General features: G+C 37.6%; 2 protein-coding genes across 2 annotated transcripts in view; one reads left to right on the forward strand and one right to left on the reverse strand.

The window, feature by feature from the left end:
• Positions 1 to 27360, forward strand: part of Abcb7 (ATP binding cassette subfamily B member 7) — a 124880-nt gene that overhangs the window by 21193 nt on the left and 76327 nt on the right. The window lies entirely within an intron of this gene.
• Positions 5903 to 6148, reverse strand: LOC132650060 (uncharacterized protein C9orf85 homolog). The gene has a single exon (XM_060375001.1). The coding sequence runs from the start codon at positions 6146 to 6148 to the stop codon at positions 5903 to 5905; it is 246 nt and encodes an 81-aa protein (XP_060230984.1).

The raw sequence follows: 27360 nt of genomic DNA on the forward strand, positions 1-27360 counted from the left end.
TAATTCTTTTATAGTTTACTGAGATAAGAGTTCCACAATATGAAATTTACCATTTTTTAAAATATTTATTATTTATACAGTGTACTGCCTGCAGGCCAGAAGATCTCATTATAGATGGTTATGAGCCACCATGTGGTTGCTGGGATTCAAACTCAGGTCCTTTGGAAGAACAGTCAGTGTCCTTAACCTCTGAGACATCTCTCCAGCCCTGAAATTTACCCGTTTTTAAGTAAATAGTTCAAGCATTCAGCAAATGTATGTGTTACACCTTCCACCCCTATTTTCACAGTATTTCCATTACTCCACAGTAACATTTATTATGTGCTGAGCATCTTCTATGCATGCCCCAACTTCTAATCTCTGGCAAGCAGTTTCTATACGTAGATTCCTTTTTTTTTTTTTTTTTTTTTTCTGGTAGCGGTTTCAGGGAGTGAAACTAGGTCCTTAGACTTTCTGGGTAAGAATTTTGCTACTGAGATGTATCATCAGTCTAGTTCACAAGCTTTAAAAAAGTATATGTTTATTTATTTTTATGTTTGTGTTTTGTGTGCATGTGTGTTTGTGTATCATGTGCTGAGAACCAAACCCAGTTCCTCTGCAAGAGCAGCCTGTGCTATTAACTGCTGAACCATCTCTCCAGCCCACACAATATTTGTTTTGAAGCAGAGTTGAGGTTTTTATTAAATAACATTTGTAATGTAGATTTTAAACAAGAGGGCTAAAAGAAGGAAAGAGGTATTCAGAAAATAAGACACCTGAAAACATGGGTTGGGGCTTCTCTTTATAATAGTCACATAGTAGTCCACAAATTTTCAATCCATTCTTCCAGTGAGGGCATTTTCTTCCCACTATAAGTAATACCATTATAAACAAGAATGTCCATAGAGCTTTTTGAGCACTTGCTTTCCATTCTTGTGGGTGTATACCTCAGAGTAGAATTGTAGAGTCGGAGGAAAATTCTATAATTAACTTACTGAGGAACTGCTCACCTGTTTTCCACAGCAGCTGAACCTCTTTGTGTGAAGGGTCCTGTTTGCCCACACCATTGACAGCACTTCTTAATTTCTGAGTGTTAATTTTTATTTTATTTTCTAGTGTTGCCATCCTGGAAGATGACAAGCGGTTTATGATTTGAATTTCCTTAATGAATAATGATGTTGAAAGACTGTTTTATGTATTTGTTGAATTACCCAGTATAGAATCATGAGGATCTTCTCCCTGTCTCCTTTCTTCATGGTTTTACACTGTTGATACATTTTTTCAAATAATTTTTATATATGGGGAGAGGCAGTCCAACTTCATTATTTATGCAGACTTCTTGTCCCACCACTGTTTGTTGAAGACACTGTTCATTCCCTGTGGAGTCAACTTGCTAAAATTTTACTCTTTCAGCCAGTGTAGTGGCACATGAATTAATGTGTTCAGGCAGTATAACAAAACAGCATGTAAAAAAAAAGAAAAAAAAACAAAACCTCCAAAACAAATGACAAAAACCTAGCATATACTGTTTTGTGATTCCTTTTTAAATCATACCCATTGAGTTGCCTGTGGTGGCACACACCTTTAATCCCAGCACTTTGGAGGCAGGTGGAGCTCTGTGAATTTGAAGTCATAGAGAATTCCAGGAACAGTCAGGGCTATGTGGAGAGTCCTTGTTTGAAAAAAATTTTTCTTTAGTTTTTACTTACAGGTATATCCAAATTGTCAGCACCCAGACTCTTGTGCTTTGGAGCCATTATTAAGCAGAATAAAGGTTCCTAGCAAACAATCACTGCAATACCCTCAAAGTCAATCTGCTAACTGAGCTGTTTATAATTTCTGTATCTGATAAGGAATTAATCTATCATTTATACTAACTTCAAAGGCTGCTGCAACCCTGCAGTAATAGAAACAATGTGATATTGGCATAAAGGCAGACATAAACCTGAATGGCAAATAATTGGAAGTGTAAAAATAAATTAATAAAATCTAGATATAAACTCAAACAAATGATGTCGTTCCTATTTTATAAGTTATTGTTTTCACTGTTAATAGTTTTCTTTTATGTGCAAATGGTTTATTTGATTAGTCCTATTTTTTTACTTTTGCTGCTTTTGACTTTTTTGTCAACTCCAGGGAACCATTGCCAGATCCACTGTCATGAAGATTTCCGTCATGTAGCCCTAGAAATTTTATACTGGAGGGTCTTCCATTTTATTTTGAATACATTTTAAATCACTATTTGTACATAGCATAAGGTAAGAGTCCAGTTTCATTCTTTGGCATGTGCATATTTGTTTTCCCAGTAGTTTGTTTGTTGAAGAGATTGTTCTTTTCTCATTGTGGTCTTGACACTCTCATCAAATACCATAATCATGTTTTGTTCCTGCTCTCTAGCCTCTTCCACTGCTGTGTATGCCTTTATGCTAGCACTACATTCTTTTGTATATAGCTTTGAAATATGTTCTGAAAAACTGACAGGCTCTAACATTTTTTTAAATAATTTTTTGGCTTACATATCCTTAGAGAATCCACATGAACTTGCCTGGGTTTTTTATTTTCCATTTTTGTGAAAAATACCATTAGGATTTTGATAGAGACTACTAAATCTACAGATCACTAAGGGTTGACTGGATAATGTAAAGTCTTTTCGGTCCATGAACCTGAGGTTTTTGCTTCTGTGTCCTCTTCAGTTTCAGAGGTACTTGGTAGTTTCAGGGGACATGTCTTTCTTGTTGGGTAAATTTATTCCTAAATATTTTTATGCTCTTATGACAAGAATATTCTTAATTTTTCATTTCATAATGACCATTGTTAGTACTTAAAATACAGTTGATTTTTAATTATGTTTTTTATCTTCTAATATTATGTAATTTGTTAGCCCTAATAGTTGCTTTTTAGGAATTTTCAAAGTTTTTTTGTATTTAAAATTATGTTGTCTATTGACATAATTTTATTCCAGTCTAATTTGGAAGTCCTATGGCTAGAACATCCAATATTATATTTAATAGAAGTAGTAAGAGTGTATATTTTACCTCATTCTTGATGTACTAGGATAATTTCTAAATTTCACTGTTGGGCATGTTTTCTGGATTTATCATATATCAAACTTACTATATTGAGGAAGTTTTTGTTTTGTTTTCAAGACAGGGTTTCTCTGTGATGCTTTGGCTGTCATAGACTCACTTTGTATGCCAGGCTGACCTTGAACTCACAGAAATCTTCTTGCCTCTGCCTCCTAGAGTGCTGGCATTATAGTCATGCATTACCACGCCTGGCTTTATCGAAGTTTTTTCCTATTTGTTTTAAGCATTTTTCCCCCCAAAACTAGGGCTTCCCATTTATTTCAATGGGTCGGGAAATATATTCACATATATGTACATGTATGTCATATGCACATACATACGTGGAGATTAAGTTAAAGAGTACAGAAAAGTTCATTGTACTGCCTGGCTACTTTATAGCTTTGGGATTTTAAACACAGGGACACATTTTTTTAAATTTTTTATTTAACTTTTATTAATTACACTTTATTCACTTTGTATCCCCCCACAATCCCCTCCCTCCTCCCCTCCCGATCCCACTCTCTCTCCCCTTCTTCACGCATGCCCCTCCCCAAGTCCACTGATAGGGGAGGTCCTCCTCTCCTTCTTTCTGATCTTAGTCTATCAGTTCTCATCAGAAGTAGCTGCATTGTCATCTGTGGCCTGGTAAGGCTGCTCCCCCCTCAGGGGGTGGTGATCAAAGAGCAGGCCAATCAGATTATGTCAGAGGCAGTCCCTCTTCCCATTACTATGTAACCCACTTGGACACTGAACTGCCATGGCTACATCTGTGCAGGGGTTCTAGGTTATCTCCATGAATAGTCCTTGGTTGGAGTATCAGTCTCTGGGAAGTTCCCTGTGTTCAATTTTTCTGGTTCTGTTGCTCTCCTTGTGGAGTTTCTGTCCTCTCCAGCTCTTACTATTTCCCACTTTTTACATAAAATTCCATTCACTCTGCCCAACAGTTGGCCATCAGGCTCAGCATCTGCTTTGATGGTCTGCAGGGCAGAGGCTTTCAGAGGCCCTCTGTGGCAGGTTCCTAGGTTGTTTCCTGTTGTCGTCTTCTGGCTTTCAGAGGCCCTCTGTAGCAGGTTCCTCAGTTGTTTCCTGTTTTCTTCTTCTTCTGATGTACATCCTCTTTGCCTTTCGGGATGGGGATTGAGCATTTTAGTCAGGGTCCTCTCTCTATCTTAGTTTCTTTAGATGTAGATTTTAGTGGGTTTATCCTATGTTGTATGTCTATATGAGTGAGTATATACCGTGTGTGTCCCTCTGCTTCTAGGACAGCTCACTCAGGATGATCCTTTCCAGGTCCCACCATTTACCTGCAAATTTCATGATTTCCTTATTTTTCATTGCAGAGTAGTACTCCATTGCATAGATGTACCACAATTTCTGTAACCCTTCCTCAGGGTGAGGGGCATCTGGGCTGTTTCCAGCTTCTGGCTATTACAAATAAAGCTGCTACAAACATGGTTGAGCAAATGTCCTTATTGTGTACTTGAGCCTCTTTTGGATATATGCCTAGGCGTGGTATGGCTGGATCTTGAGGAAGCACTATTCCTAGTTGTCAGAGAAAGCGTCAGATTGCTTTCCAGAGTGGTTGTACAAGTTTAATTTCCCACCAGCAGTGGAGGAGGGTTCCCCTTTCTCCACATCCTCTCCAGCATGTGTTGTCACTTGAGTTTTTGATCTCGGCCATTCTGATGGGTGTAAGGTGAAATCTCAGGGTTGTTTTGATTTGCATTTCCCTAATGGCTAATGAGGTTGAGCATTTCTTTAAATGCTTCTCTGCCATTCAATATTCCTCTACTGAGAGTTCTCTATTTAGCTCAGTTCCCCATTTTTTAAGTGGATTACTTGGTTTGCTGCTTTTCAGCTTCGTTAATTCTTTATATATACTGGATATTAGCCCTCTGTCAGATAAAGGGTTGGTGAGGATTCTTTTACAGGGACACATTTTTCAGTAATCACATGAAGCCTACTTACACTGTTTACAAATAGATACATTGGCAATAAAGTGATAATTCAGGACAGTGGGATTCTGAGATGGATAAGCTTGTGAGGGAGAACCTCACAGGAGCTTCTGATACTGTAAGGATCTTCACTTGAGTATGAGTGTTGGATTTTTCTTCTTAGTTAGTAACTATATAGTCTACACTTTTTTTTCCCTGAGTATATATTTTTAAACTGAAAAAGGTAAAGAAAAAAAAAGGATAAAGTATACAAAAATATTTTTGAAGGAAAATCACTACGTAGGATTTGTGTGTGTGTATATAAATAACCAGTTTGCTTTGTAAGATGTAAGGGGGCTTTTGCTAGGGAAGCTACACACCTGAGATTAGGCTATGGAAATGTACTCTGAGCCAGTCATCTTACTTTTCCATGAGATAGTCCTGATATAATCACGTGTTCTCAACACTGGCTAATTTGACATTAGGTAATACGTTTTTCCAAACCGTTTCCATCGATTATACAACACGTCAAAGTGTTTCCACACATATTCTCTATATGCAGCTTAGGTTTTCTCAGGAAAACCTGAAAAGTTCTCCACTCAAATGTTATAAATAATCGATGTTGCTCATGATCCGCTTCTGCCTAATGAACAGCCTTTCCTGACTCCCTCATTAGGGTGTCAGTGCATTTGCTGAGCCCTCTGCAGCTGACTCTGTGCTGTCAGGCATGAGTGTCTCCATTCTCACTACCGCACCAAAGTCCTCATAACTGTCTACTTTCCTTTTGCAGCTTCTTTCATGGTTAGAACCTTGATTTTCAGAATTTTTTGAAATTTCTTTATTAAATGGAATAACAGTATCTTCTTTCTTTCCGCATTTTGCACAAACTTCAAGTTCACAAGCACATGGTCTACACATTTTGTATTAAGAGTCCTTTACTGTCTTCTGTAAACATTTAACACATCTCATACACTTTGACAGTGGTTTGTTTTTGCTGTGCTTTACACGCCATTCAAGAACTTCCTTGCAGCACTGACTAACTTTCTCATGAAGCTTTGCATTAATTTTTTTGGTCTGAACACTCTTATTAAACTTGTCATTTTTGAAGGTGAACATATTCTGGTACTTCTGAGGCTTGGACCAAGACATGTTGCCTTTCTGGGAATTCATCATCAAATCACAAACACCTTAAGCCCATGCACTGTTTAAATTACAGGGCAGAGGAAAGAAGTTTCCACCCAGGTTCTGTTTTAAGCGTTTTTTATATGATAAATGGCTATTGAATTTATCAAATGCTTCTTCTGCGTCAAGATAATCCTGTATATTTTTAATAATCCTTCCCTCATTGATTGATTGATTGATTCATTCATTTTTATCTTTTGAACCGTCTTTGCTTTCTAGGAATAAAGTTTATAACCAAGCTTAACCAACTTAGTTTATACTAGCTAGACTCATATGTATCTTCACCATTAACACAACAATGTTTTTAAGCTCTTCACTTTGTAAGAAACATTAAATATTAGTCTTTTCTGTCTTATACTGTAAAAATTTTATAAGAATTTCAAATCTTTTTATCTCTTCCATTTTGTAAAACTTTCATGTAAATTTTTAATCCCCTCATCTGTTAAAACTTTCACAAAGGCTCTTAAAGGTGTGTGTATGTGTTTGTGTGTATGTTTTAAGACAAGGTTTCTATATGTAGCTCTGGCTGGCCTGGAACTCACTATACAAATCAGACTTTCCTGGAATTTACAGAGACTCTCCTGCTTCTGCCTCCCAAGTGCTGGGATTAAACGTGTATGCCACCATGCTCACCTAAGCCAGTTCTCTTAAAACCACCCAATTGTGAAAGATGGTAAGGTCAGACCCTAGCCTATGATGAAAAGACACAGTCACAACCTGGTTAGAATAAAAACCAACTGATCTGTGGTTTTGTGTGTATGTGTGTGACACCAAGATTATTCTTTATTTCTAACAACTTTAACTTTTGTACTTTAACAGTTCAGGTTGTCATTTATTGTAGAAAAACCCTGTGAACCGCATAGTTTTAGAACAATATGGCTTTCAGGTTATTATCATAGCTTATAATAGAACATTCAAATTCATTAAAATAACCGAGAACATAATGTTTCTTTAATTTCTTTCTTTCTTTCTTTCTTTCTTTCTTTCTTTCTTTCTTTCTTTTTCTTTCTTTCTCTCTCTCTCTCTTTCTTTCTTTCTTTTTTTTTTGAGACAGGGTTTCCCTGTGTAGCTGGGGCTGTCCCAAGCTCGCTTTGTAGACCAGGCTGTCCTCAAACTAACAGAGGTTTACCTGCTTCTGCTTCCAGAGTGCTGGGATTACAGGCCTGCACCACCACACCCAGTTTTGTAGTTTTCTTTTATTAAGCTTACTTTGATTTTTGATTTACTAATTTTGAAATTTCAGAAAGCCTTCTTCTAAAAATTTTACTTAAAATAGAGCTTTAATGAATAAAAACACAGATTTCTGTAGTAGTTGTATTGGAAAGCCAACTGTTTTATTCTTTCCAAGTTTCATTTAACTAAACTTTGTTAATATTATTTGGATGACATTTACAATGGCTTGTTAAGTCGTGTTTTAGATGCCAGCAAAGGCAGTTGCTTTCTTTAAGTTCAAAAAGTGATTTTACATGGAATCATTTTTTTTTTTATCTCATCATTAAAGGAAACTGTGGTGATAATCCATTCTGCTTTACTAATTGTATAGTTGAAAAACCAAAATACTGACATAGTGAATGAATCAGAGCTAAGCTCCTACCTTAGAATAGAATGCTTCTCTCACCATATCATTTTGGGAGTTTTGAAATCAGTTCATGTAAGCAGACATTTATGTATATTTACCCTGGAGTTCTTGAAATTTTGACCCAAGGCTACTGCAATAAAAAACAAGTTAGGAATTCAGGGATCGGCAGAGCTGTCACTCCTTTTCTACGGTTCTATCTTCATAATTCAGTGTTATAAAACTTTCCTCCTATGCTCGAAACCATCTCAAAAGTTGAGAAGTTGAACCACTTTTGCAAAAGATTTTTTTTTTTAGAAATATCAACTTATCTCAGATTTACTGGTTGTTCTTGCTTACTTGACAGATATTCATGGAAAGATTATATTGTGGGCCAAGAAAGGTCGTCTTCTGGGAATCACTAAGAATTGGTCCTTCCGTTCATGGATCCAGTGAACTAAAATAATGAGGAAAGGGACACATAGGCATGAAATGATGCCAAAACCTAACAATCCTGGCCTGGGTTGTGGCTGAGTGGTATGCCTAAGATGTATGAGGCCTTGGTGTAGTATCTAGCACTGCAAGAACAAAATTTTAAATGCAAAATTGGAAAAGTGACAGGTGCTATACATGGAAATGCGCGCTGCCATAAGGCTTGAAAATGCAGACATTTGACCTTATCAAAAAAGTCAGAAAACCCTTCTTGGAGATAGAGAATCCTTAGTTGAAGGATAAGTAAGAGTTAATCGAAGAAAAAGGAGAGAATTCCAGGCAGAGAAAAATACATACGTGTTCTTAAGTTTTGTGTTGGTTTGGGAGTATGGTGCCCAGAGTAAGGTGCTACAAGGAACACTAGGAGGCTGGGAATGTGGCTTAATTGGTATAGTTCTGCCTAACATGCCAAAGGCCTGGGTTCTATCCTGTGCACTGCCTATTGTAGTATATTAATACTTATTATTGATTTATCTTTTAGTTAAACAGCGGTTATTCCTAAACCATCTGTATACCCAAATCACCACACAGAAACTAGTATTTATTTAATTAACCTAGAGCACAATGCTGGGCAATAGTTACTCCATCCTAAACCCCCAAGCCTGCATAATTTCATCCCATTCAGATTTCCCACATTATACTTGCTTTTAGTTATATCTTACGTCTGGTTCATCTTTCTTCCTGGTTCCAAGTCCTCTCCTGCCAATCTCTCCTCCTCAACTCCCCCCCACTCGATTCTTTCTCCTCCCTCAGACTAGGATGATTCTCTCCATTGCTCAGCATTGGCTGGTTGTTTTATTGACAATACAGAGAAAAATGGTGGCATGTTTACACAAACTTGAGACAGGTGATGCTTAGAATAAGCATCACAATGCAGTGTCCTGATTGAAACTAGATAGTGAGGTAGAGAAATCAGCATTTGAATGAACAAAGGTAAATTGTATATGTTCCACAAGAACATTATACCAACAACTGCCTAAACTGAGCATAGTATCTTTGGGTATAGGCAGAAAGAACAGAAGTTAAAAGCCACCATCCTTTATAACATAGTCCGGCATGGATTATCTGACTCTCTTCTAAAAAACAAAACAAAACAAAACAAAAGGATACCTCAGTGTTTAAAAGCATTTGTCTTTCTTCAGGGAACCTCGGTTCAGTTCTCAGAACTGTGGTACCTCACAGCTGACTGTAACTCTAGTTCCAGGGGATGTCACCCTCTTCTGGATATATAATGCAAAGACAGACAGACGTGCAAACAAAGCATTCATACACATAAATAAAATTCTTAAAAGAAAAGTTACCATGGGCCTAATTATATTAATAAACTGGCTAGTCTTAGTAACTGCAGCATCATATTCTTAGGTAATTATGAGTTATTCAAGATGTCAAAAAGAAGTTTTGCCTTGGGGTTAAAATGAGGGTGAAGAGAATTTATTTTTAAGATCCTCAACTGATTTTGAAAACAATCTGTGGGTTAATGTCTTAGAGACAAGTTTTGTTTGTTTTTGGGACTGAGACAGGGTCTTATTTTAGGCTGGTTTTGAACTTAAGATCTTCTTACCTCAGTCTCACAAGTTCCTGGGAAATACAGATATTAGCCACCATATTCAATTTATATGTAGACTTTTAATCAATAAATATATAATCAGCATAGCTAGTACAAAATTTTAAAATAATTCCATGTCTTGTGAAGATGACATTTAGTTCATAAAATATATAATGAGGGGGATTTTTATAATATGAAAAGCAAAAGTTCACATCATTAATAAATTTATGCAGAATGTTTGAACCACATTTGACCAAAGCTAAAAACATTACTGAAGTAAATTAACTTTGAATACATGGAGAAAAATGGTAAATCATTCAACATTGTTGAAAAGATTTTTTTTAACAGACTTAATTTAATTTAATTTTATATATATATACACACATATATATAATTTATATATATAATCCTTATGAGGTAGCCACAGCTGGAGCCTGGGTCCTCTGAACAGAAACTCTGGTGTGGGTTTTCACAAGATAATTAGTTAATTCCTGATAAGGAGACTTCGTGAACACTGTTTCTTTCTAGAGGTCAAGGGTCATGTAGCTATAGGTCTTGGAGATGGCATCAAAGGTGGCCTTGGCAAAGTTGCCCAGGGTGGCAGTGCAGCCCCTGGCTGATGTGTAGTAGTTCTCAATACCAGCCCATTATCAGTAGCTTCTTGGGCCCAGGAGCAGAGAAGATGCCAGTGCCTCTGGGGGCAGGGATGGGACGCACCAAAACAGAGCCACAACAGCCTGTCACCTTGCATGGAACAGTGTGTGGCTTGCCAGTCTTGTTCCTCCAGTAGCCTCTCTGCACAGGGATGAGGGGAAGCTTAGCCCGTGGAGTGGCAGTGGCTACCTCCTTGGATCACTTACACCCAAGACCAGCATGACCATTTTAGTCTCCAATATCGACAAAAGCCTTGAACCTGTGCATTGGTGTTTTGCCAGCATGCATGTATGTTGTGAGGGTGCCAGTCCCTTGGAACTGGCATTACAGACAATTGTGAGCTGCCATATGGGTTCTGGGAATTGAACCCAGGACCTCTGGAAGAGCAGCCAGTACACTGAACCACTGAACCATCTCTATAGCTTCCAAATTTAGTTTTTAATTGACACATAATTATACATATGCATGAGGTACATTGGTAATTTGCAATGTTCAGTGGTCAAATGAGGGTAATTAGCATTCTCCAGTCCTTCAAATGTGAAAATATATGTGTAAGAAATAAGATAAAACTGGTTGTGTTGGTACACAACTTTAATCCCAGCACGTGGAAAGCAAACACAGCTGGATCTCTGTAACTTTACAGGACAGCCTGGGTGATGGGGAGAGACCCTGTCCCAAGTAGAAGGGAGGGACAGAGGGAAAGAGGGAAAGAAAGCTGATAAAAGAAATCCTAGCTAAATGTAAAAGAATTGTCTGTCTCTGGGTGGTAGGATTATGTATAATTATTTTCTGTTCTATTTTCCAAATGTTCTGTAATGAACCTGAATTGTTTTTGTGATACTGCCGTATGTCAAAGTAAACATGCAGTTTTAGATTCCAAGTTATCATTTTCCTTTTGCTGCATCCTTCCAGTTTCTCAGGAAAGTAGCTGCTAGAATCTGAGCTGCTTTCTACCCGTGAGGCTTGATAGAATTATAAGTTGTCTACATGCAGGAGGTGACTTTAGCTTGTTTGTCCTGTATTCTACAGTGTATATGGAACACATGGAAGTTAAATGTTTTTAACTTTATGAGGTTAGGTCATGGTAGAAGAGCATCTCAACTCTTTAACAGTTCAAGAGTAAAGTCATTAATAATTGGAAAGTTATGAAGAATATAAAGATTTGACATAGAGGAAGGGAGAACAATAAGAGAAGGACATTGGCCTTGGTTTCTTTAGTCTTGAAAGTCTCAGTTTGCAGCCCAAGCTGGCCTGGAATTTGCCATCTTTCTCAGCCTCCTAAGTGCACTGGGGTTCTAGGTATGTGCCACCAATGCCTGACTTTTGGCCTTTCTACTTGTCAAATCATGCTATAGATCCCAGGCTCCTGTTTCTATTTTTTTCTGTATCCTGCCTTGAAGAATGGATTCAGCTAAAAAGCAAGAGACCTGATATCTATGAAAGTTCAAAGCATGCTTGAAGGATAAGTGAGTATAATCATCCCTCAGTATCTGTAGAGGATTAGGACCATAACTTAGGGGAGCCCTGGTAGGAGAATACTAAGATTCTCTGATACTTAAATTCCTTATGTAAAATACCGTAGTAGTTGCATCTGCAATATTAGCCTGTATACTTTACATAATATCTAGATTGCTACTTGATACATATAAATGCTTTGTAAGTCATTGTTATACTGTACTTTTTAGGGAATAACAGAAAATAAAACCTTACATGTTAGTACAGATGCAGTTCTCTAAAAATATGTTTGATCCTGGGTTGGTTGAATTATGAGCAAGGAGTGTCTATCATATGTCAATTTGAATAAAGTGTTGAGTTTAAGAAATGGCGCTGGGAGAAATATGGTTTAAAATTATTAGGGGCAGGAGAGATGGCTCAGCTGTCAAGAGCGCTAGCTACTCTTGTAGACTACCCAGGTTCAAGCCCTAGCACCCACATAGCAGCTCCAGTCAGCTGTAATTCCACTTCCATGGGATCCAATACCCTCTTCTGGCCTCTTCACACACCAGGCATATATACATGCAGGGTATGCAGGCAAAACAACCATACAATTAAAATTAAAATGACAGAAAAATGAAAACAAATAAAGGGGAGTTCATAAAGTGTGAATAAAGACTTAGGTTCCAACCTCAGTATTATTTAAAAAAAAAAAAGAATCAAGTCTTGGAAGAAATAAAAGACTAATTAGTGTCAGTTTGGCAAAGAACTTGAATAGTAATCTCAGGGTGTTGCAGTTAATAGCAAATCCCTTGAGAATTTTACATAGAACGGTGAAAAAATATTATTTTCCCTTTTAGGGAAGAAGTGTTTTTCAGGCAGGGTCTCACTCTATATTCCAAACTGGCATGGAATGATACTGTATCCCAGGCTTTAAACTCAACATCCTACCTGAGCTTCTTAAATACTGGATTATAGGCACGAACCAGCATACTTGGTTAGGACAAAGGTTTTAAAGGGTTTGAGGAAGATGATTTTTCCGGTTGTGTATAGATGTAGTTTGCAAATGTGAGCTTGAGTTTAGGTGTTGGAATTGTGAAAACAGAATTACCGTGAGGTCTTTAAAAAGATTCATAGAAGCTAGATGTGCTGGCTTAGGTGGTTGAGGCAGTATGTGAAGTGAGTTTAAAGCCAGCCTGGGCTACGTAGGAAGACTCTTTCTCAGAATGAAAAGAAGGAAAAGACAAAGGAAAAGAGAAGGAAGGTGAGGAAAAGAGGGGGAAAGTGTATTTAAAAAGCTGTTTTATATATCAGATTTCTTGATAATCTAGCTAGAAATGATATAAAATCATCATTAATTCCTGTCATTATTAATATTTTGTATAGAAGAATATATATAAGCTCTTTGTCAAGACTTACAAAGGAAAAAAATCTGACAGTAGCCAGAGTAAAAGAAAAGCAACTAAACATATATTTGACTAACCTAATCAGCCACTGAGATTTTGTGGACATGTTTGAATATATGTATGTGAATACGTATAGCTGCAGAATACATCTTCCTTTCTTTTGCTTCAGATCTCATGTGTGTATACCTCCTCATCTACATTTCTATTTCCGTAGCTTCAATTATCTTTAGTCACCTCTATTCTGAAAATACTAAATGGAGTTTGAATATGTCAAGAATATGCCAAGGCTCAGTATCTGGAGAGGATTGGGACCATGGCTTAGGGGAGCCCTGGTAGGGGAACACTAAGATTTTCTGATACCTAAATGCCTACAAAAAGTGAAAATTTAGAACATAATAGGGAGTAAAAATACATGTATTTTAAAGTGTGAAGATCTGTTAAATGAATGAAACTGGGGCCCTGGAGAAATGGCTCAGCAGTTAACAGTACTAGCTACGCTTCCAGAGGTCCTGAGTTCAATTACCAGCAAACACATGGTGGCTCATAACCATCTATAATGAGATCTGATGCCCTCTTCTGGTATATAGGTATACATGCAGGCAGAACACTGTGTACATAAAAAAAAAAAGAATGACACTGTTTATATACTGTTTGGTATTATTCTCTGGGAGTAGAAACATGCCCCTAGTGATGAAGAGGGACTGCTGTGTGTAAAAGGGTTCCAGTTTCTCCAGCTCCTTATTAGTATTTGTTTGTTGGTCCTTTGTATTTTAGCCGTACAGGTAGACATAGAGTAGTATTTTATTGTGGTTTCAACGTGCAGTCTAGTTCATTAGACGCCAGAGTTCAGTAAAAGTTGATCATGTCTGAAAATTTGTATAAACTTAATTATGGCTTTAGTGAAAAGTGCCTTGTTAGCAGGAAAATCAGCCTAAATGTTGCAAGATGTCAATTGCTAAGTTCTAAATTCAGTAGGTCCAGTGAATTGCAGATATTGCTAGTAGTGTTAATGTTAGGGATAGATATATTCATGTTTCTACTTATTGACTGTATAGCCTTAAGCAAGCAGCCTTTGAGCCCAGGTCTCTCGCCTGGAGATGGGAATACTAATAACAACAATAATAGGAGCCTACACTGTAGGGGTATGGTAAAAAGAAAATGGTATAATGTGGTATTATGCTTTGTGCTTGCCAAATAGTATGTACTTATGGAATAGTGGCCATAGTTATTTCTACTAAAGTGATTATAGAATAGCTATTCCTAATAAACAGTTTATATAATATAAATATACCTTAGGAAGCCAAGATCAAAATGGATTTGCTATACTGTTCTGAACTGAACTCGAGGGGCTTTTAGGATGGATTATAGTAGTAAGCTAGTCAAGGTACTGTCTCATCATAATATTTGTCTTACTGTGACATTTCTTTTTGCATCTGTCTGTTTCAGGCTAAAAGCATAAGGACCTTGTATTTTGAAATCATTATTCTGTCCAATGTCTAAGACAAAGCCATTTTTATATTAAAAAAAAGTGAGCTCCATTTAACAAAATTGTTTGAACAATTTACAGCACTGATTGTTTAATCTTTATTTGAAATTTAATTGTGTGTGTGGGAGAGAAAGAGGAGAGAATGTAAGCATGTGCCATGGCATGCATGTAGAAGTCAGAGTATAGCTTTTGGGAGTAGATTGTCACTTTCCACCTCATTGAGACAGGGTCTTATTTCTTTCATTGCACAACATGCTTTAACAAGCCTAAGAGCTTCTACACAAATTTTGTATTTCTACCTCCTGTCTTATTGTAGGAGTGCTGAAATTACAGTTGTAAGCCGGGGCACCTGACTTTTTTCATGGGTTCAGGGGTTCAAATTCAGGTCATTAGGCTTGTGTGGCAAGTGCTTTTACCTGCTGAGCCATCTCCCGCATCCAAGGTTTGTTTATTGTTAAAGCATTCTAAAGTGACTTGAAGGCTCTAGGTTCTTCTTTTCAAAGCAGCTTTAAAAAATGCAGCTCTTAAAATGCTTCTAGGAGAGCTGTCAGATTTTTTCCCTGGCATTATGTGAAAACAAGTGTTCCAACTATTGTATGAATTATGGTCACCTTTTAGAATTTTTGAAGTGCAGTTGAAAAGAAGAGTTGATATTTTTAGGAGAAAAAAGTGACAGATTTTCATGGCTTAAATAGACTACAGAAAAATGAGAGTGAACAAAATTAAGACATTTTTGTATATGTTTGTTTTGAGGGCGAATTTGCAATATATTTTTAAAAAGTTCCCCATTTTAATTTGAGCAGCTGCTTCAGTTAATTTGGGTGATAGTACTTTTATCAGAAAAAGACAGTTCCATTTTGTTTCATGTCCTTGTACAATTAACTATGAGGAGATAATGGAATAATGGTTAGCACCTTTCTCAGGCTGGAATGCCATTAGCAACACTAAACTATCAATTAAAAAAAAGAAAAAATCAATGAACATATAAAAAGAGAAACAAAAATGGGTTAGAAGAATAAAGAGAAGCTACCATTTTGAGGGAAATAGCAGATTGGTATCGGAAATTCCATCAAAGGTCTGTTTTTACCTATTTCTTTAATAGAAAGGACCTTTCAGCATGCTGTAAAGACTATATAGATAAGCTAAAAGCAATTTAAAAATCACAAAATGAAATATCTTCTTTAATGTTCCTTCTCATTCTAGTTCTAATCAGGAACTCACTAGGTGTCATTTGTAGTTTCTGAACTTGGATTTGTATTTATATTGATAATCTCTTAGTCTATACCTCTTATAGTAAATTATATCTTGAATTTTATACCAGTGGGGTGCAGAATATCAGCATTTGCTGGAATGCTTTTAAAGAGAACTGAGGTGTTTTGGATATGACCTGTATAGTAAGCCCTGTAGAATGACCCACATAAAAGAAAATATTGTCTTCTATGAATTTAAGGTAATTTTCCAGGTAATTTATTCATTAGTAGCAATCTGACACATCCATAGAAAGCAACATACATATATGAGCCCTTATAGAAAAATATAACTAAAGTGGTAGATCTACCACTGAAACATTCCAGCTTTGGAAATGAGAGCAATGTTGCTTGAGGATTCTCTTCCAAGTAAACACAAAGAGTAAGACATTGCCTAAATATGAACTGTAAAGTGGCAGAAAATAGGTCCAATTCCATATTCTTTTTTTTTTTTTTTTTTACATTATCTCAGTATTCTGCTATAGATGGAAAATGTTTGATGATGTCTCCATTCTGTATACAAACATAGTAGGGCTGGAAACCTTAGGAGTAGTGTAAAATTGATAAGAACTTTCTAAAATTCTTGGGACCTTAGCCTACTGAATTTATTGTTAAATGGGCTCTCAGTAAATTTACACAGTATGGTAGTCTGTGTTTGTTCCTTAGTGTCCTTGAAAAAATGTTGGTTCTGACTTTTGTACTATTCAGTCATTTTCCCTCTTGTGATTCTGGCAAATGAACCAAAAGCTTTGGGCATGCTAGGCAAGCCAGTTCAGTCTCTCTGAGCTACAACCTTAGCCAGGTCACTGGTTTTAAGGACAAATGCTTTGTAAATTGTTGTTACTCTACTATCAAGTACTGTGGAGTCTTATACCATTAGCTAAAATGTAAGGAGCAGTGACTAAGTTTCATATTGACAAAATCATAATGATGAAGACAGTTTACTTCTCAAAGTTTGCCTAAGCAGGCATTCCAAATTCTGTGAAGAATCTTTGCTAAGTAGGACTTTCTGCTGATGTAGTGTTTCAAAAATATAAAAATGGAAGATCAAAGGAAAATGTCTGAGGAAGAGAGGGACTCTGTCCATATTTTGTATGTTGATTTTTTTTTTTGTGATGGTGCTAGTGGAGACTTTCATTTTCTTATATTTATTTACTTGTATGTGGGGTACATGCATATGCTGTGACACATAATGTGGAGGGCAGGGTGGTGTCAATCCCACAGATGTGGAAGAAAGACTGTTGACCCAAATCATGGCCAAATCAATTAAGGCAAGTTTTATTTATGTACATAGGCTGTCAGGGTTCAAGAGATCAGCATTGGGCATGGGTAAAAAATAAGTTTTTATAGCTCCAGAGTAGGAGCTTTCAAAATGGGAGCGTTAGCAGGCAAATAGGCATGATTACAGATGCTTAATATTAGCCTAACAAGTTAGTCATAACAACCTTCTGAAACAAAGAAAGGGTTACAAGTTGGTCCTAAAAAGGTGGTCATAACAACTTTGTGAAACAAAGACAGGGTTGTGTTTCCTGGAATGGGCAGTACAGAACCATTTGTGGTTAAGATCACAGCCCAATCTTTGAGAAACAGATTTAATCATTAAACAGGAATGAACCTAGTTTGTCATTACTCTAAGATGAATTTCAAGCCCAAGATGGAAGCAGGGTAGTTTTTCAGTGGAAGTCAGTTCCCTTCTACTATGTGCAACCTGGGAATTGATTTTAAGCCACCAAGCTGAACCATCTTGTCAGCCTACTAATGGTCATTTTTAAAGGAAAAATTTAGCTAAGCATATAAAATGATAGGTTTCATCATGTTCATACCCATTGTTATACATTTTTATTATTTTTTCCCTTCCCTGCTGGCAGAGACTTTTCAGTCTTCCTCTTCCTCTCCCTGTTGAAGAGGAGAGGTTGAAGGAGATTATCTGGAACACAGTTCAACAACTCAGCAATTTATAGCAGTTCTGTCAAATTGAGCACACCACCATACTTATGTCATGCTCATGTGCTGAGATGTTTTAAAACTATTTTTAATAGTCAGGAAAACAGTAAAAAGAAAATATATTGTGATAGTCTGTAATCAAATGAAATTTAGATTTCATTGCCCAAAATTAAATTTTATTAGAACTCAGACATATTCATTTATGTATTAGCTGTTGCTGCTTTAATACTGCCGTGGCCATGTTGAGTAGTTGTGTTAGCAGTTGTATGTCTACAAACCCCACATAGAAAAGAAATTCAAGAACTTCCACTTACCTGGTATTAAAATGAGTAAAATACTTCACCAAGGAATAGATACAGGCATAAATATAAACAAGGAGATGAAAGATTATTCAAAATATAAAATTGTCAAACACTGATAAAAAGAAATAGATGGCACAAGTAAAAGAAAAGATATCCACTGTGGTATTCATTGGTTTGAAAAATTAACATTGATATTAATATTAATATCAAAATTTCAATATGATCTAAAGCAATATTGTAGAGTTAGTGAAATCCATATCAGAATTCCAATTCCTGTATTGGGAGGTAGTTTAGTGCTTACCTGGCATGCACAAGCTCTGAGTCTGACTCCTGATAACACACACTCACGCACCCACCCACCCACACACTTTTTTATACCAAAATTGAAAAGGGAAATCTTAATATATGTATGGAACCATGAAAGATTCTGAATAGGCAAAACAGTCTTGAGAGGGAAAAATAAAATTGAAAGCACCATACTTCCTAATTTCAAATTATATTGCAAAACTATGATGATGAAACAGTAGGGTACTAGTATGAAGACAGACAACACATACAAGTAGACTAGAACAAAAAGGTAAGACTTGAACCTGCACACATACAATTCAACGTGAAAAGAGTAGTCTCATTATTGGTTGCAAAAACTAGATATATGCATGCAAATAAATTAATTTGGGTTCTTAAACCATGAACAAAAATCACCTCAGAAGGGAAAAATTGCTTAAGACTTGAAAGTTGTCAAACTTTTAATTTTATTATGTTTTAATATTTTAAGAAAAAAAATATGTATATTTTGATCATATTCATCCCCTCCCTTAAGTCCTTTCAGATCATTCCTTCTCCCTACCCACCCAATTTTAAAATGTTTCTCAAAAAACAAAAATCCAGTACAACAACAACCCTCCAAGCGGAAAAATACAAAATAAAACACTACCTAAAAATACCATAAAAACATAGATAGCTCTCTTATAAGTGGATATTAGACATATAATATAGGATAAACATACTAAAATCTGTACACCTAAAGAAGCTAAACAAGAAGGAGGACCCTGGGTAAGATGATCAATCCTCACTCAGAAGGGCGAACAGGATGGACATTGGGAGAGGGAGAAAACAGGCAACAGGATAGGAGGGCTGTTGAAAGACTACCCAGCAGGGTATCAAAGCAGATGCTGAGACTCATAGCCAAACTTTGGGCAGAGTGCAGGGAACCTTATGAAAGAGGGCAGATAGAAAGACCTGGAGGAGACAGGAGCTCCACAGGGAGAGCAACAGATCTAAAAAATCTGGGCCCAGGGGTCTTTTCTGAGACTGATACTCCAACCAAGGACGTTAGGACTGGGAGAGGATTAGGGAGAGGGCTACAACTATGATACAAAGTAAATAAACTGTAATTTATAAAAAAATAAATTAATAAAACAAAAATATTGTAAGATAGAATGAAAAAAAAACATAAATAGCAAACTGTAACCAAACAAAAGTGTGTGTATATGCATGTGTGCACATTTGCATGTTGTGCACGCGTGCGCACACACACACACACACACACACACACACACACACACACACACACACAAAACTGGGTAGTCCATTATATGTTGGTCAACTACTCCTAAGCATGAGGCCTTTCTCTACTGGAGAAAACTGATTTTTCTTTTCCCAACAGGTATAAATGACAGTTTAGTTGTTAACTTTTAGGTTTTCCCTCCCTCCCGCCCTTCTTTCCTCCTTCTCTCCTTCCTCCTTTCTGTCTTTCTGTCTTTCTTTCCTATGTCTTTCTTCTTTTAAAAGATACAACCTAATAAAATATAAGATAAACTAAGAAACTACCACATTGAAGTTGAGCAAGGCAAACCAGCACAAGGAAATGGGCACAAGAATCCGAGACCCACTCATTTGCATACAGGAATCCTATAAAACTAATCTGGAAGCCATACAAGACCTAGTGTAGAACTTGCAGCCCCTGTGTATGCTGCTTTAGTCTCTGTGAGCCCATGTGAACATTGATCATGTTGATTTAGAGGGCCTTGTTTTTAGGACTCTCACTCTCTGTATGATGTCTGGCCGTGGGTCTCTGTATTTGTTCCCGTCTGCTGCAGGAGGAAGTTTCTCTGATGCCAAACAAGGCACTGACCTATGAGTACAGCAGAATGTCATTAGGGGTCATTTTATTGCTATAATCCTTCAGTTAAAAATAAAACAAACAAACAAAAAACAGTGTTTAGTTTCCCCCCTAGGTTTCAGGATTTCCAGTCCCAGGTTCTTAGTTATCCAAGTGGTGTCAGGTATGAGTTCCAAATTGTGGAGTGAGATGAGTGTCAATTCAGAGTTTGGTTACTCCCACAAGCTTTGTGCCATCATTGCCCTAGCATCTCTTGCAGGTAAAGGGTTTGTAGCTGGCTTGGTGCTTATAATTATCTTTAGGAAGTCTGCAGTGTACCTCCCTGAACCAAAGACCAAAGAATGTGGGGGTGAAGGCTCTACATAGATACCAGCGTGGCACCTCCATGCTCAATGAATTATCTTCAGCAGTGGAGTCTTGCTGTCAGTTTGTAGAGAGCAATGTATAGTCTTGGCAACAGCCTAGATTGTTTGGGGTTCCCATGGTACCCCTTTAGCTAACAACTCAATTAGGTATAACCCAGAAGTGGAAACTTCGTTTGGTGAAAACAGATGGTCAATTGGGGCTATCTTCCCATTATTTGCATGTTTCCCTTCTTTTAATTTTGCTGGTCTTAGATTTTTTATTTTTATTTTTTGTGTTTTCATTCTTTAGGCTGGAATTTACCATGTATCACCTTCTGTAGGGCTAGATTTGTAACTAGATCATATTTAAATTCGGTTTTATCACGGAATGTCTTATTTTCCATCTATGGTAATTGAACGTTTTGCTGGGTATAGTTGTCTGGGCTGGCATCCGTGTTCTCTTAGAGTCTGCAGCACATCTGTTGAGGCCCTTCTAGTTTATAGAGTCCATTGATAAGTCAGGTGTTATTCCAACAGGTCTGCCTTTATATGTTGCTTGCTCTTTTCTTCTTGCAGCTTTTAATATACTTTGTTTATATGTTTAATGTTTTTATTATTATTTGCTGAGGGGACTTTCAGTATGTTTCTTGTACTTCGACAACCATCTCCTTTAGGTTAGAGAATTTTTTTTCTATGGATTTTGTTAAAAATATTTTCTGTGCCTTTTTTCTCCTACTTCTATTCCTATTATTCTCTAGATTTGATATTTTCAGAGTGTTCCAGATTCCTGGATATTTTGTGCCAGGAGTGTTTTAGATTTAACATTTTCTTTGACTGAGGTATCCAATTTTCTGTCATGTCTGTAATATCCTAGATTCTCTTTTTTTAATCTCTTGAATTGTGTTGGTGAAGGTTGCCTCTGTGGTCCCTGTTGCGTTCCTAAATTTTTTTATTTCCAGATTTTCCTCAGTTTGGGTTTTCTTTATTGATTCCATTTCTACCTTCAAGTCTTGAGCTGTTTTATTCATTTCCTTCTACAGTTCGTATTTTCATGGATTTCTCTTAGGCATTTGTTCATTTCCTGCCTTAAGGACTGCTACCATAATTACAAAAGCTGATTAAGGTATTTTTCCTGTGCTTCAGTTCTGTTGGAATATTCATAACCTTCTGTGGTCGGCTTGTTGGGCTCTAGTGGAGATGTACTGTTCTGTTGTTATTGATTGTGTTTTTATACTGTCGTCTGGGCTTGTGGGATTGAGAAAATTGTAATTCTAGGTGCTGATAATGGTCTTATCTTTGTTAGATGGATGTTTTGTTCCTTTCTTCTGTTTCTTCTGTGGATTTTAAAGAGTATGTGGTAGCTGTGTGTTGCCTGTAGGAACATCTTCTCGGGTCCTGATAGATGTGGGCACTGGCTTTCCAGGTAAAATGTATTTCTGGGTATCATGATCTGAGACATAGGAATGGACCTAGGCTGGGGAATATAGGCTTCAATTTTTCAGTAAACCTACTTTATTTAGAGTTCTTAAACATCTTTACCTCCCTTCTAAACCCCTGACCTTAGGAGATTAGTAGGGAAAAGGGCTGTAGACCTCTTTTATCTAATTCCTGCTGAGTAAGGTCAATGAGTCTTTTTTAATTTTAATTTTTTATAATCATTTATTACAATTTATATCCCAGCTGTGGCTGCCTCCCTTGTCACCTCCCAATCCCACTCTCCTTCTCACTCCCTCCCCCATGCTACCCCCCCTAGTCTACTGATAGGGGAGGTCCTCCTCCCCTTCTATTTGACCCTAACCTATCAGGCCTCATCAGGACTGGTTGCACTGTCTTCCTCTGTGGCCTGGCAAGGCTGTACCCCTGCCCCCAGTGGGAGGTGATCAGAGAGCCTGCCATTGAGTTCATGCCAGAGAAATTTCCTGTTCCCCTTACTAGGGACCTCACTTGGAGACTGAGTGTATGTGCTACATCTGAGCCGGGGTTTGAGATCCTCTCCATGCCTTGTCCTTGGTTGGGGGATCATTCTCTTCGGGGTTCCCAGGGCTCAGTTTTTATGGTCTGTTGCGTCCTTTTGAAACTCCTGTCCCCTCCAGGTCTTTCTATCTCCTCCTTTCATAAGATTCCTAGCACTCTGCCCAAAGTTTGGCTATGAGTCTCAGCCTCTGCTTTGATACCTCGATCAATAGAGTTTTTCAGAGGTCATCTGTGGTAGGTTCAATCCTCATTCAGAAGGATAAACATGATAGACATCGGAAGCAGGAAGAAGACACAGATCAGGACAGGGTCAATGAGTCTTTAGGGGATTACCAAACTCAGGAGTCAGGATACTAGCAATCCAGTCCAAAGGACAACACAAGCAGCAACATTAATCGGCATGACAAGTCAGCGAAGGCTGCAAGACTTGGTTGGATTGTCCCAAAAGTTCTCTTGAGTGCTTCTGTGTACGAAGTCAAGTGTCCAAGCTTGAAAATCAGCACAGCAATGTCGATTCAAAAAGCCAAGCCTCACTTGTTTGTGGGCCTCTAAATATCTTCTCTCTCATAGTCTACCCACGATTGTTCACAGCTGGCCAAAGTCATGCTCCTCACACGAGGGAGCTCACAGCAAAACGTTACGTGCCCTCTCACAAGCCAACCTACAGTAAAACATCATGTGCTGAGCTTGCAGCAAAACAGCACATGACAAAACCGATTCTTCAAAGAAATTAGAAACTTCCACTTCATGCTGTGGTGGAGGGGCTTCACACAGAGGGAGAAAAGCAGGTGTTCTATCAGGATCTGCTCAGTTAGTTCTCTGGGACTGAGGGTAGAGAGTTATGAGAGGCCACACAGAAGGTTTACCAGAGAACTATGGATGAGACTGTAGGATTGTGCTTGGAGGAATGGAGGGAGAGATGAAGCTCTCTAGTTAGCCTACTTGCTTCCCTGAATTGGGAGTTGGGACAAAGCAATGAGTCAGGGAAAGAAACTTTAAAGGGTAAGATCTTTGTCATCAGCTGGAGGTGGGTAGAGAAAGGGAAGGGAGATTTGTTCTTTTGCTGCAGAGCTGAGGCTAAGAGTAGGGGATTTGATTTGGAAAACAGAGGGAGAGGTGAAGATCGGAAATTAACCTACCAGCTTCCTTGTCACCTGTGGGTTGCCAGGGAGACCATGCTCAAGTTGGGGGGTGGGATCAAGCAATGAGTTGGGGGAGGAAGGTTGGGAGGGGAACATTTATGGGATCCACTAGAGATGAGGTTAGGGTGGGAAGCTGCCACTGGTGTTCTGCTGCAAAGTTGGGATTAAGACTGGAGCATTTGGTTTGGAGGAGCAGGAGAAGTAAAGATCTTCAGCTAGCCTCCCTGCCTGTCTTGCTGGAGTGGTCTGTAGGTTTCCAGGGACTACCTGCTGAAGTTTGGGGGCTGGGACAAAGCAATGACTGGGGGTCAGGAAGATGGGAGGGGATGATCCCTATAGTCTACTGAAGATGGGATGGGGAGGGAGGCTGCAGCAGGTTTTCTGCTACAGAGCTAGCTGGGCATGAGACTGGGAGCCAGATTTTGAAGAGAGTAGGGAGAGGTGAAGATATGGGTTTAGTCAACCGGTTTCCATAACCATAGTGGCCTGCGGGTTCCCAGGGAGTGAAGCTAACTTAATTCTTAAAGGAAAGCAGGAGAAAATATTTTTTACTTTGTCTTGGCAATGCCTTTTTGCAAGTGATATCATAAGCTTAGACAACCAAAATTAAAATAAATAGGATAACATTAGATCAAAAAGCATTTATGCAGAAAAACAACAATGTGATAAAGGAACCTATAAATATGGAAGAATTGCAATTATATGTCTAATAAATTAATATTAAAACTCTGTAAGGAGCTCTCATACAACATGCTAGCAAACTTAAAAATGAACACAGGATCTGAGTGGACATTGTTTAAAAAGAAATAATATAATGGCCAAGAGCCATGTGAAAAAAAATGCTCAAAATCACTAATCACCAGGGAAACCCAAATAAAAAGCAAAAATGAAATCATACTCATTAGGATGACTATTTTCAAGAAAATACCAGATAAATAATTGGGGTTATGGAGAATGGAGAACCATTATATACTATTTATGGGATCATAAGTTGTTATAGCTATTATGAAGAAATGTATGGGGGTTCATCAAAATATCAAAACTGAAACTGTCATGGTCCAGCAGTTTTTCTTGTGGTTGTGTATGATGAGGCTATGAATTTGACATGTCACAGAGATGCTGGTACTCTCATGTTCATTGAAGCATTGTTCATAGTACTCAGTATATGAAGTATTAGTGAATGAATACATGGATACAGAAATTTGTGTGTTTGTGTCTCTGTCTTCTGTGTCTGTCTGTGTGCGTGCATGCAGTTGGGTATTATTTAGCTTTAAACATTTTGGGAAATTTGCCATTTGCAATAATGTACTTAATCTGGAAGATATTATATAAAATTAAATAAACCAGACACAGAAAAATAGCATACAATTTCACTCCTGTATTGAATGCTAAAAATGTGAACATGAAGATACTCAGAGTAGAACAGCAATTATTGGAGGGGCACAAGGAAGCAAAGGAAATGAACAGGGAGGGGTTGGCCGAAAAGTGCCAAAAATGCAGTAATATAAAACAAGCAAGGCTAGAGCAGCATAATCACTATTGGTAATAATTCTATATGGGTTTGTGGGTCTTTTTTTTCTTTTCACTAAAGATTTTTAAAGGTTTATTTTATTATTATTGTATATGTGTGTATATGTTGCCTGTGTGGATATTTGTGCATCATGTGCATGTAGTGCCTGCAGAGGCAGAAGAGGGGCATTGACTCTCCTGGATCTGGAGTTACAGGTAGATGTGAGCTGCTGTGGGCTTTGGGACCTGAACCCTAGTATCCTCTGGAAGAATAGTCAGTGTTCTTAATCACTGAGCCTTTTTCCCAGCTCCAATAATTCTATATTGTATATAAGAAATTTGCCAAGGGTAGATTTGAGGTACTTGTCCACATACAAAAAGGTAACTGTGAGGAGATAGCTATGCTATTAATTATCTTGCTTGTAATTATCTCCCCATTCATCATATTGCACATGTTTATATGAGCACTGAACGATGCTGGGCATAGAAATTAGAGGGGAATTGCTTTGCTTTATATTTGACTTGTATGTGATATTCTTCCATAAACTTAGCTTTGCCATTTTTCTGTTGCAGTTATATTTATGTAAATGTATTCTTTTTATTGAAATAAATTTTATATATTATGATCACACTTTTCCTTAACCCCAGATCCTCCCTGCCCATTTATCTCAATGCCCTTTCTTTTCCCTTAACAGCACACACACACACGCACACACACACACACACACACACACACACACACACACACACACACTCACACTCACTCACTCACTCTCTGTCTCTCTTGGCTCTCCCTGTCGTGTATTTGTCTCTGTCTCTGTCAGTTTCTCTCTTTCTCTCTCTCTCTCTCTCTCTCTCTCTCTTTCTTTCTCTCTCTCTCTCTCTCACACACACACACGAAACCGAAATATACAAGCAAAAGACCAACAAGACAAAAAACACCCTAAGAAAGCAGTATTTGGTTCATTTGTGTTGGTCAACAACTCCTGAAAATGGGGCCTACCCTGAAGTGTGGTTAATATACCCAGTGAGCCTCCATTGGAGAAGACTAATTTTTCCTTTGTAAGTAGTTATCAGTTGCAGATAGCTTCTTCAGTAGGGGTGGGAATTCGTGTTCACCTTCCCCTTTCAGCACTGGGACTCCCATCTGGCTTGAACCTGTGTGGGCCCTGTGCATGCTGCCACAGTCAGTGCCACAGGTTTTACCTTTTAAAAATCATTCTTCTAAAATGATTAAAAAATAACAACACTTGTTCTAGAATCATTGTTTTGTGACTTACTGATTGTCTGAAACTCTTAATATGGTGCAGCTGTTTTTCTATTTATTCATCAAGCATTTTGAGTAACCAACATAGTAAAAGTTCTTTTTCAGCTTTTGTTTGAGAATTGTAATTACAGAATCTATGAAGTTTGTTTACTACTCTTTTTCCTTTCTCCCCCACTCTCTTTTTTGCTTTTCCTTCTCCCTTACTCTTCACCTCTAACTAGTTTCTCAGCAGTTGGAAAGAAAACCAAATTTTATGACAGTCGTACTTTTAATACTTTAACCTTGATTAAATGTGTATTAGGATTATATCACAGCTGTTTTTCCTGAAGAATGTACTGAGAGGTTAATTTAAATGTTTTATATTTTGATCACAGATGAGTAATGATTAGATAATAACAGTGTTCACACACAGCTTATGGAATTGTTAAAAATTAAAAGCATCAAGGAGACATAATTGTAAGCTTACTTTTGTTTCTAAAGTTTCAGGAATGCAGAACATGTAAATGACTCAAATCCCTTGTGGTTTTTTTTTTCTTCTTTGTTTCTACAATGCTCAGAATCCAACTTAGGGCCTGTGCATGCCAGGCAGTTTATTTACCATTGGCCTACATAGCCAAACTTTTTCATCTCTTTTATTATTAGTTAAATCTTCAGGTATCATAAACAGTGAGCATGAGTTTAATGATAAAAGTTAAATATTATAAAAGGATGTAAACAGTAATTACCAAATAAATAACTAGCTTTATTTTTTTTGCAAAGATTGAATTTTATTTTAA

The sequence above is a fragment of the Meriones unguiculatus genome, chromosome X, assembly GCF_030254825.1.
Source record: "Meriones unguiculatus strain TT.TT164.6M chromosome X, Bangor_MerUng_6.1, whole genome shotgun sequence".
Classification (NCBI taxonomy): domain Eukaryota; kingdom Metazoa; phylum Chordata; class Mammalia; order Rodentia; family Muridae; genus Meriones; species Meriones unguiculatus.